At 40.9% G+C, this 10,942-nt stretch overlaps 1 protein-coding gene and 1 long non-coding RNA gene across 2 annotated transcripts in view; both read left to right on the forward strand.

Moving 5' to 3' along the window:
* Window positions 1-2,470: 2,470 nt before the first annotated feature.
* On the forward strand, window positions 2,471-6,364 carry LOC109953013 (uncharacterized). Its single transcript, XR_002273840.1, has 3 exons — window positions 2,471-2,635; window positions 5,061-5,190; window positions 6,036-6,364. It is a non-coding gene; the product is annotated as an uncharacterized LOC109953013 (long non-coding RNA).
* A 1,040-nt stretch (window positions 6,365-7,404) lies between these two features.
* psme1 (proteasome activator subunit 1) overlaps window positions 7,405-10,942 on the forward strand; it is a 19,444-nt gene continuing 15,906 nt past the window's right edge. Inside the window, exons 1-4 of the mRNA XM_020588352.1 lie at window positions 7,405-7,666; window positions 7,931-7,963; window positions 8,879-8,941; window positions 9,970-10,071. Of these exons, the coding sequence (XP_020444008.1) occupies window positions 7,628-7,666; window positions 7,931-7,963; window positions 8,879-8,941; window positions 9,970-10,071 (237 nt within the window). The 5' untranslated portion in view covers window positions 7,405-7,627. The remainder of the gene's footprint in view (window positions 7,667-7,930; window positions 7,964-8,878; window positions 8,942-9,969; window positions 10,072-10,942) is intronic.

Genomic DNA, 10,942 nt, shown 5'->3' on the forward strand with positions numbered 1-10,942 from the left:
GTTGCCATATTGGTAGGGTCGCTCTGGCCAGATTTAATATTTGAAAAGCCACACAACTGTCCTGCGTTTGGATGTTGTAATGCAGGGGTGTCAAACGCAATCGTACAGGGGGCCAAAACTCAAAGCACACTTTAGGTCGCGGGTCGAACAGAATAAAAATTTATTGAACTGACTAAAACTAAACGTTTATGAACATAAATATGAATCGAAACAGACTGGATACAATATTATTACAAAATAAATAAATTTGAACTTAAAATCAGCAACCGTATTTCTGCTAAAGCTTACATTTGCAAACACCTGCTTATTGTCTGGACAAAAGACGTCGCACACTTTCATCATACAGCTATTCAGAAACTCTCCCTCGGTAAATGACAGGGCTCATTTTCTCCTCTCCCGCAATAAAACTTGCTTTCACAGCAGCTTCACTGTGCGATTTCGCTTTGGTGAAAACGTCTGCTGTGATGTTTGCTGTGATGTTAGATTCCTCTTCAACTCCTCTACCTTCTGTAGCTCCTGCTCTGCATTCACGTTTTTCAGCTTGTCCTGATGTTTTGTCTCGTAGTGCCGTCTTAGGTTATATTCCTTAATTCCAGCCACATTAGCTGCACAAATAAGACCTAGCTTTCTGACAGACAGGAAGCAGCAGGTGAGGCTTGGGAAAACCACGTCCAGCACCTGGACAATAAGCACAGGCGCCCCCCAGGGATGTTTGCTCTCCCCTCTGCTGTTTTCACTCTACACCAACGATTGCATCTCGAACTACCCCTCTGTCAAACTCCTAAAGTTTGCCTAATGTTAAAACAAACAAATGAAATAAAACAAAATGTAGCATACGCATTGTATCATTATAACACGTCATCATTATATCATTTTCCTCACACAGCTCCTAAATGTCTGTTTGTGGACCTCTGACCTGCCTGCTCCTGACCAGACCAGTCCGGTCCCGTTTTCCACCATTTCATGTCTCCTTCCGTGTGGTTGCCATGACGCTGTTCCTTCTGGAATTAAAACTGATAAACAGGACAAGTACAGACTTGAGCGGACAGTGAGGACTGCAGAAAAGATCATTGGTGTGAGCCTGCCCTCCATGGAGGACCTGTACACCTCACAGGTCAAAAGGAGGGCGGAGAGGATTACTGCTGACCCCTCACACCCCGGATACAATCCGTTTGAACTCCTCCCCTCTGGACGGCGTTACAAGGTCCCTGTGCACTAAAATAAGGCACAGGGACAGTTTCTTCCCCCAGGTTGTCACTCTGATGAACACTTAACCCACTACAGTATGACTGGACAATAACCCTCAGTGCAATACCTGTAAATATACATTGTACAGATTATACAGACTCGTACAGGTCTCTAGTACTCTGTTTTAAGTACTATATCCCTAATTATCTCATTTCAATGAACATTCCCTTGTCGTCTGCATTGTTTACGGTCTATTTATATATTGTTATATTACATATATGTTATAGCCTTATGCTGGTCTACTGTTTGCACAGTGAGAGCCGATGTACCTCAGTCAAATTCCTCGTGTGTTCAACACACCTGGCCAATAAACTGATTCTGATAGTGGTTTTCTACACTTTACAGCACACTCAAAGCACTTTCACACTATTCAGCCATTCAACCATTTGCACTCCCAAGTTCACACATCGGGAGCAACTGGGCGTTCAGTGTCTTGCTCAAGGACACTTTGACATGTTGACTGGACAAGCCGGGAATCAAACCGCTAATGAAACAACCCGCTCTACCTCCTGAGCCACAGCCTGAGATTATATTTCCAGACCAGCTGTGCCCAGTTAGTTCTACTGGTAAGCTCTTTTTATATGCACCCAGAGTCCTTTCTTGATGCAGTTGCACAGAAATGTAAAACTGGTTTATCAGAATATAAAACTGTTAAACTGGAAATCTGCACAACCATCCCACAAATACTGTGTGTAATTATAGTACATCGACAAAGTGAAGGAAAATATAGAGTAAAATATGAACATTTGACTAAAAAGAGAACCACGTAGCCTACAAAAATATGCATTCAATCTTTTAACTGTAATTTGTAATTAACTAACTGTAATTTATTGTAACTGTGTATTATGGCAACCACTGTACAATGCAGAGGGGTGGCGGAATTGTTACTTTTTAATAAATGCGAAGTGTACATTCTATATTATATGAATATTTTGTTACACTTTACACACGATGAAGTGTTTTAATATGAAAATCTGCATTTTTAATTTAGCCAACCATCCTATATCATAACTGCATCTCTGAACAACTAAACAGCTGGAATATTGGCTGTATTCAGCGAGGTGTGGATAGATCCCCTGCCCTCATACGAGCATTAGGAGGCGCAACGTCGCCCCTAGGAACATGGCGGCCGCGGTGACGTATCGCCGTAACAGACAGAAGCGGATAGTGCGGCATCTAGTGTTTATTGGCTGACTATGGGCGACGCAACCCCGGAAACAGATCTCGGCAGATGTTCACGGGTAGTGTCCCCAGAAAATAAGCATGAGGAGAAGAGCCAGCAAACGTGTTCATTTTGTTTAACCCACGTTTACTTCTTCTTTCTAACTTATTATTTGTAACGTTATTAGCCAGGCCATCCGGTGTAGTATCAGTAGTCATGTTTTAAGTAAGTCGTGTGTAGCCTATTGTAAGTTGTTTATATCTGTTTGGTATTTTTAGCAGATAGATATTGGATAGATACTTTATGTATTAGAAATGTTTAGTGGAGATAGGATGTCTAGTTAGACTGTGAAATGCTTAGTCATGCTTATGAGTTTCTACAGGGTCCATCTGGTCAAGGATAACTAGAGAGAAAAGTTGATGACTGTCAGCAGACAGGATGGTTAATATTCTTATTATGACGTGTAGAACTGTAGCCTCAGCCATAATATTTTCTTATGTTTAATGTCACTAGAGGTCGTGTGAGAATGTTTTTAGCTACACACCACTTAATCAACAGACACACACACACATTGATTTACTTCATGTTTTGACTACTGCTATGGCCAGCTGCAAAGCTGGCAACAGAGATGTCTCGGTTGACGTTTCTGTGTAGTATGGGGCTAGCCTAACCGAGGGGATATAATGTATAGGCCTGGCGGGTTCAGGGTCTTTCATCTTACATCTGCCTGCGTGCAGTTTGGAGGTGCAAGATACCTGAGCGTGTAATGTTAATTTTTACCTGTGTTCATGGAATAAATCAGCACTGTTTTGTAGTTACTTGGACTGTCTCATCTCTCAGAGTCAGTATGATAAAAAGTACCGGGTACAACATATCTCAAACACAATCCACAGTCTCTAAATAGAATTTCACGTGAAATGAAGAAAATGTAATTAAAAACGCCAAAAGTATGCAAAAGTGTGTGGACTGAGGTGTCCACATACTTTTTGCCATATTGTTTATCTGTTGGACGAAGACAAGCTGATATCAGCCTTCTCATCTGGAATGAGATTATTTTTTTTTTCCACAAATGCTGTGTTGTCTCTTTAATATCACATGAAATCCTATTTACTATTGTCTATTTAGAGACTGTTTTCATCATGACACCAGTGATACTACAGGTTCTATAGCCAATTTTTTATGTCTAGTTACTTTTCACCCAGCCTGTATACTATTTCCCTGTTGTGTTTTCAGTTAATAAGGTCCCTGTGTAACAGTAGAGGGTTGTGATAACATGTTGTAACACATGAACACTATAAAATGTGCTCATTTTAAAAAATGTTTACAAAACCCTAGGTTTTTTTCTCTCTCTCTTCCCATGCCACTTTTCTTCAAATGCATAACCTTTGTCCTCAGTATTTCTTAACAGCCTCTGCAAAATGAACACACTGCAGAGTTTTAAACCATCCCCCAATCAAATCACAGAATCAGTAACTAATGGTGTTCACACTGTAAACAGGTACTGTCTTTGTACTTTGGATCCAACCTGGAATAATACCTCATGCCTGATGAATGATCTATTATTGTGTTTTACTGCATGGTACTAGGTAAAACACACAGGTATAAAAAGATTTATGCAGCAGTGTTTAAAAGGAAACTATCATTCACCCAAAAACTGTTAAGGGGAAGCAGTATAAAACAGATAAAACAGGATGATTTACTAGCAGGTAAATATGACATCTTTATCAGACAAGTGATTAAATCAGTGGCAAGTGTTTGTTCATCTCCTAATGTGATCAGACATGATGGGTTAACACACAGTAACACATAAGCAAGACTGTGTTGATCAAGTGTGGCTTTGATGTTATGTTTGTTTTAAGCCTTAAGCTACCTGGGTCAGAGTTCACCCTGTCCACACAGCTCCTGATCAAAGAGCGCTGTTTTCACTTTGTCTATATGTATGTAAATGTGTTGGCTGAGAAAAGCCCTGTTGCCTTTAAATGGACATTAAAGTCACCCACTGGGATTATTTTATCTGTACTAAGCACTAAATCAGACAAAGTTTGAGAATCCAGTTAAAAACTCTGAATGAGGAGCAGGTGGATGTTATACAATAACACATAGAACTGGTTTTTGAGTTTTCCAGTTTGGCTGTGAGAGACTCAGGATGAGGCTTTCAAATGAGTTATAACTATGTTTAGGTCTAGGGTTGATTAATAGGCTTGAGTCGAAGCTCGCTGCCACACCTCCACCTCGGCCTGTGCTTCGAGGGATGTGACAGTTACTGTGACTAGGTGGAGTGGATTCATTTAGATGGACATATTCTTCCTGGTGTAACCAGGTTTCAGTAAGACACAATAAATCAATGTGATGTTCACTTATCCAATCATTCACTAACAGAGATTTAGATGAGAGACAGCTAATATTTGATTGTCCTGTTATTTGGTTCTATAAGAAAAGTAGTCTTTATTTTAATTAGGTTCTTATGAATAACTCCTCGAGCTGATTTGTGGTTTATATAATTTAGGTGGTCGGGGGCAGACAGAGTCTTTATGGGGTACTGGGAGTTTTGGGTGGACTTGTTTTTGAGCCATCATCTGTTACCGGCTTTGTATATTACCTTGCCGCTACCATGCCAGTTACCTGCCTGCCTTTTTCTCCCTTCTCTAAGGCCTTTCCTGTTGTGTTCCTGAGCCTGCCTGTTGCTGACATACAGTAGTTTCTGACTGTGATCCTTAATAATGGCCAAATGAGGCTGTCCTGAAGCAATGAGGCTTTGCGGTCCACGCTATCACCAAAAGGTTAGTTACTGGAAGCCTCGTTTGACTCAGCGTTCACTAGTGAGACCTACTGTTAAAAATGAAGTGCAGCCACCATCCATCAGCATTGAGAGTGGGAATACTGACCTGTTGGTGTAGCTGAAAGGGAAGCATTTGGTTTTTATTTACAGGCAGAAGTTTCTGTTGTATGAGATATATCTTACAGGGACAAAATTCAGTTTATTAAATGTGGTTTTGTATTCTCACTGTCTAGAGTTGAATTAAATGTGATTTGAATCAATATTAAACAATAAATAAAATTAAAATAATTAACATACCATGAAGTCTCAGCCTTTTTGCAAAGCAACCATCCAACTGCAAAGTTTTAGGTTTCTCTGCCATATGAACAGTTCTAATCCATGAATCTCTAAATGAAACATAAGCATAAACTTTATTGCAAAGTACCAAAATACAAGGAATTTGACTTCAGCCGAATGGGCCCTGATGTGCACAACATAAAGACAAAATAAATACAAAATATATATACAAGTTAATAAAGCACAAGTTAGCTGGTTTTCTTCCTCCAAGTACTGGAGTGATTTTTATTTATTTGGTCTGTGTTGCATGTCTGTGCAGATTCTCAGTCATCCAGGTAAGTTGAAAAAAAATTAGAAAAAATCAACTGGACTAGATTTCTAGGTCAAAGACGTTTCACCTCTCATGAAGCTTCTTGGATGTGAGGTGAAACGTCTTCGACCTAGAAATCTAGTCCAGTTGATTTTTTCTAAGTTTTTTTCAGCAGTCTGTGTTGCATGCTGGCCTCCCTTGGTTTAACTCCTGTGTAGTCTTTTTTCCCCCTGGACTGCTCTCACCACATCTTCCTCTAGTCCCCTAGGTGTCTCTCTGCTACTTCTACTCTCCTCCCACCATCACCTGAAACTGCTGGTACTGCTCCAAGGATACTGTCAGGTGGTCCGCTGTTGTCTGCCACATACACCATCTTCCCTGTCACTCCATTGTGGTCATCTCCTGGGCCCTGCTCCTACTCTGTTGCCTCCGGCCACACTGCCCAGGGTGTGTCTGTTCTCAGAAACTAAGCAGGGCTGGGCCTGCTCAGTACCTGGATCCGAGACTGCCTGGGAAAATCAGGTGATGTAGGTTTGAACCTCCTCTGCTAGATGATCTATATACCAATCTGTCTGATCTGATTCACTTGTGTCCATCTCAGTGTTCTTATATTAAAACCTTTAAACTTACTGTTCTGACTCCTGTGTTGTGCATTTGTGTCCACTGCTCAAACCCTTATCTGACACATTTCTAGATATGAGAGCTACACCATCCAAAGTGGGATGGATGCTGTCTCTGCTAATCAGACCAGGTTTTCCCCAGAATGTTTTCCAACTGTCTATGAAGCCCACTTTGTTTTCTAGACACCACTTAGACAGTCAGCAGTTGAATGATGACACAAGGTTATAAATGTCCTTTCCTTTCTGCAGGTAGCCCTGGCTCTGGATCTCTATGTTTCTGATGAGCAGTCGCCGGCCACATCAACCTGTGCAGTGTTTGTCTTGTTGCTTTTCTTTTCTCTTTTCTCTCTCCTCTATCCACTCAACCCAAGTGGTCAAGGCAGAAGGCACATTAATTCAACACATTAAGATTAGAAAATGCAAAATAAGTGGCATGTAACATAGCTGTTTACTCTGCTGCTGTTAATCATTATCTGTCTCCTGTGGCAATTTTGTCACAGGCCAATTTGATTTAGGCTACTGCTCTTATCACAGCAGCAGCATCTAGTGGACACAGTCACGCTTACCGAAACAGTTGGAACAGTAGGCTACTGCATTACTTTCCAGAGAAACCTTACAAAATGGGGGGGACTGGGTATGGTTGTAACCATACAATCTGTGGTTGTAACACTTTTTGCTTCAGCATGAACTCACTGTATTATTGAGCTAGAGTTATCCAAGCTATATACAAACTAGGCCTACCCCCTGTCACATTCTTCATGTTTACTGCAAATGGCACCAATTCAAACCTCTGCAAGAATGTGACATGCTGGGGTAAGTTGTAACTAGTTATGGCAAAACAGCATATTGCAATTTTTCACCAACATCAACAGTCTTATCTCAGCTCCTTGGCTGTTGAGTCACAGGAGTAAGCAGCACCACTAGGAAAGGGCATAAGTCGCTGGAAAATAGGGGCATACCACTTGGAAATCTGCAAATTTGTTTGAGGCGATCCAGAATAAACAAAACTACAGGTCCCACAATGCAACAGTGTTTGTCGATATTGAAGTGGGAAAGTACGGCGCTGTCTGAACATGCTTTACTTTCATTTTCGCTTTTTATGCTGCGTAACCGTGAGCATTGTTTCGTGTCGTGCCCAGCTTTGAATTACACAAAAAGACTTTATTATACATTCTTAGAGCATTGCTGAGGCGCGAGCGCTTTTCCACATAACTTTTACCCCCCGTGACGACATGGCTTCTCTGGATATTCACACGGAGTCAAAGAAACAGGTGAGGCCCGAGTCTGCTAGTGCGATTCAGATATGTTAAATACAAACGTTATTCTACCCATATTCCCTTCAGACTCGAACCCACTGCTGGTGTCTCCGTGTGTGATTGATAGGCAGACATAGAGCAGGGGTCCGCGACCCGACGCCGCCGGGCAGGTACGCGCTCCTGCGCGGCCTGTTAGGATGAGACGCGTTTTCTAATCTGCGTTGTTTGACGACTGTAGGTAATGCATCAGATCTCAAACATATAATCTCTTCTTTGCAGGTGGATGACTTCTGCCAGAAGTTCACCAAAGAGGTAATTTACCCAAGAGTTAAACGTATTTCCCAGCAATTTCATGAACTTAATCTGAACTTTACGGAAGTGTACTGCATTCATAATAAGTACATATGAGAGTCTAACGTACAGAGAGTTAACATTCACCCATTTTTTTTCTACACAGGCCTGGAAGTGGCATATTATTTCTCAACTCCTGGTCTCTTAAAAGTAGTTTACCACTAAATTACTCTGTTAATGAAACAAACTTGCACAGACCTGGTAAAATGTGAGGGTTGTCCATGCTTTGTGTTTTGTTTTTGTTTCAAACATGGAAATGTGGCTTGGCCAACCTAGAAACACAATGGAGTCACAGCCACAAAAGTGGACAAATACTGTTCAGAGTTTGGTGAAGAGAGAGAGAGAGAAACTACTCATAACATGTTTGTGGTGTAAGAAGTGCTAAATTCCTGCAAATCACAGTATTCTCTGCATTCAGGGTGAGAATTATAAGGTTTTATGCAGAGAGACTGGCAACACTCCCCTTAAAGAGTGCTGGCCTGCCATATATGATTGAATTTGTAATTTCAGGGGCTAAAATAGGTGCTAGTCATCAGGCCCAAAGCATGTGATTGGCAGGATGTGCATGTAGGAGTGTAGACTGACAGCCACACGCAGATGCTGCTCACTGGAACATTGATGCTGCACCCTAACTTTTAAAGTGAACATTATGTATAACGTTGCTTTTGATACACCGAGTTGCACTGTAGGCTACAACATTGGCCCTGTATCTTAGCTTATATGTGTTTATGTTTTGGAACATAAAGGACACTGAATTAGCTCCAGTTCCTTCACAATTGTCTATTATCTTGGAATTGCACAGCAAATATTTTTTTTGTGAATGCAGTGCATGTCTGTAGAATTGTTTTCTAATGCATACTTTACTCTTTACAACAGGCAGAAGAGTTGATTTCCAAATTTTTCCCTCAGAAGATTGAAGAGCTGCACATGCTACTGAAGGTATTAGTCTGGGTCTGTATGAGGCAAACTGGGGTCCTGTGACTTGAAGGCATTTTGGGTGTTAACTGGGGGCCTTTGGCCACATTAATAGTGTTTTTCCATCTTAGGACCCTATGGAAACATTTTGAGCCGTTTAATGCTTGTCACAGGTTGTGCGTTTGCTTTCAGGGCCTTCTGCCTGCGTTTAAAGCACATTCCTGGAGCTGAATGTCGGTGCCCCTCAGGAACTAGTACTGAAATTGAGTTCCAGGAACACAAGGGGGTAGGGTGCTCGCAGAGCTGTTGCCCATGATTGGTTAAATGTCAGCACCTCAGCTATTAGCATGCCTAGTACAGTGAGTGAACACACTCACTGGTTTAGAGGTAAAAGGAGAACTTCACTCACTGGTTTAGAGATAAAACAGGGACTTCAGTGAGTGGACCATGGGCAGAGCGGTGAAGGCATCACATTTCTGCAAGTCTATGTTCTGCTTGTTCAACAGCTGTTTGATAAACTACCCATTCAGTCTCTGTCACTGGAAACACGAGACCCTAATAATTGTTAGGAATATCCTGGGATGTTGTGTGTGGGCCCTTGACTCTTGCATACTTGAGATGCTGTAAAAGGTTATGGCTGTTTGGATCCTTTGGGGCTACATTTTAAAAAATATATCACATAATAAGTAAACATGTCATCCAATGCAGTGGTGTGTTTCCCTGAAATGTTTTTAAATCATTTTTGAACAATGGTTGTCTATGGCAAAGACGAATAAGATAATTCAGGACTGACATACTGACGGACAGTAATTGTGAGTAGAGGCAAAATCACTGTTGGTTTTAGTCTTCTCTTAGGGACTGTTTAAAAACTTAATACAGAAAATGGCCGAGCTTATCCTTTAAGCCCCGGGTGTACTGCTTGTTAGCTTCTGACAGTGGAAAAACAGCTTAAGACTGATCCTGTCAATATAAATCTGATCAAGTGGTGGCTTATATACTGAAGAATGTCTGTCAGACATAAGAGGACATTCCTGACTTGTGTTTGCTGTCAGACATCTTTTAGTTGTGATGACCTGGCATCTTTGAAGTCTCCACTGGACATCCCCATCCCTGACCCAGCTAAAGAGGAGGCTAAACGCAAGAAGAAGGAAGAGGTAGGTACCCCACACTCACTCCATGTTAAGCTCTCTGGTCTGAAAATCTGAGATAGACCTGACTCCACAAAAGGAGATGTCCTAATTATGGTTATAGCATGTCTGTGTGCAGTAAGTTTATTCAGCATAATTGACCCTGGGTTAGATTTTATCCTCACCTTTGAATTTCTTCAGGAGTGCTGCATAAAGCCTTTGAATTAGGGGCTCTGCCATTCCACCCCTATTTGATTGATTGATTTATTCTTTCAAACATGCAGAACAGAACAGAACAATGAACAAATGACAATAACACACACATGATTACACATATCCAACCAATGCTAATTCAAAATCTTACACCTAATACATGTTTGAATGGAGTAGGAAGAAGTCAAACTTATCCAGTCCTACCCCATGACATCATATTATACAAAATTTATGCAACATTGGCTGCAAGCAATATCACTACATAGATAAAGCAGATTGTTACTTATTCGTGCATATATCTTGTATAACACATACATTTATATTTATATTTAAACTCCTTAATTCTGGTACTATTTTTCATGTCCACAGTTAAGTTATTCCATAGTTTGACCCCACTTATAGAAATACAAAATCTTTTTTTGGTTGTTCGTATAGCATGAACTTTTAAATTTAAATGTCCCCTTAAGTTATATCCCCCTTCCCTTTCACCAAATAACTGTTGGATTCCACCAGGTAATAAATTGTTCCTGGCCTTATACATAAACACAGCAGTCTTATATTCCACCAAATCAAAGAACTTCAACAATTTGGACTGTATGAAAACTGCATTTGTGTGATCCCTATACCCCATCTTGTGCACAACTCTTATCGCTCTCTTCTGTAATATGTACAATGGTTGAAGTGA

The sequence above is a fragment of the Monopterus albus genome, unplaced genomic scaffold (genome assembly GCF_001952655.1).
Source record: "Monopterus albus unplaced genomic scaffold, M_albus_1.0 scaffold531.1, whole genome shotgun sequence".
In the NCBI taxonomy this organism is placed as follows: Eukaryota; Metazoa; Chordata; class Actinopteri; order Synbranchiformes; family Synbranchidae; genus Monopterus; species Monopterus albus.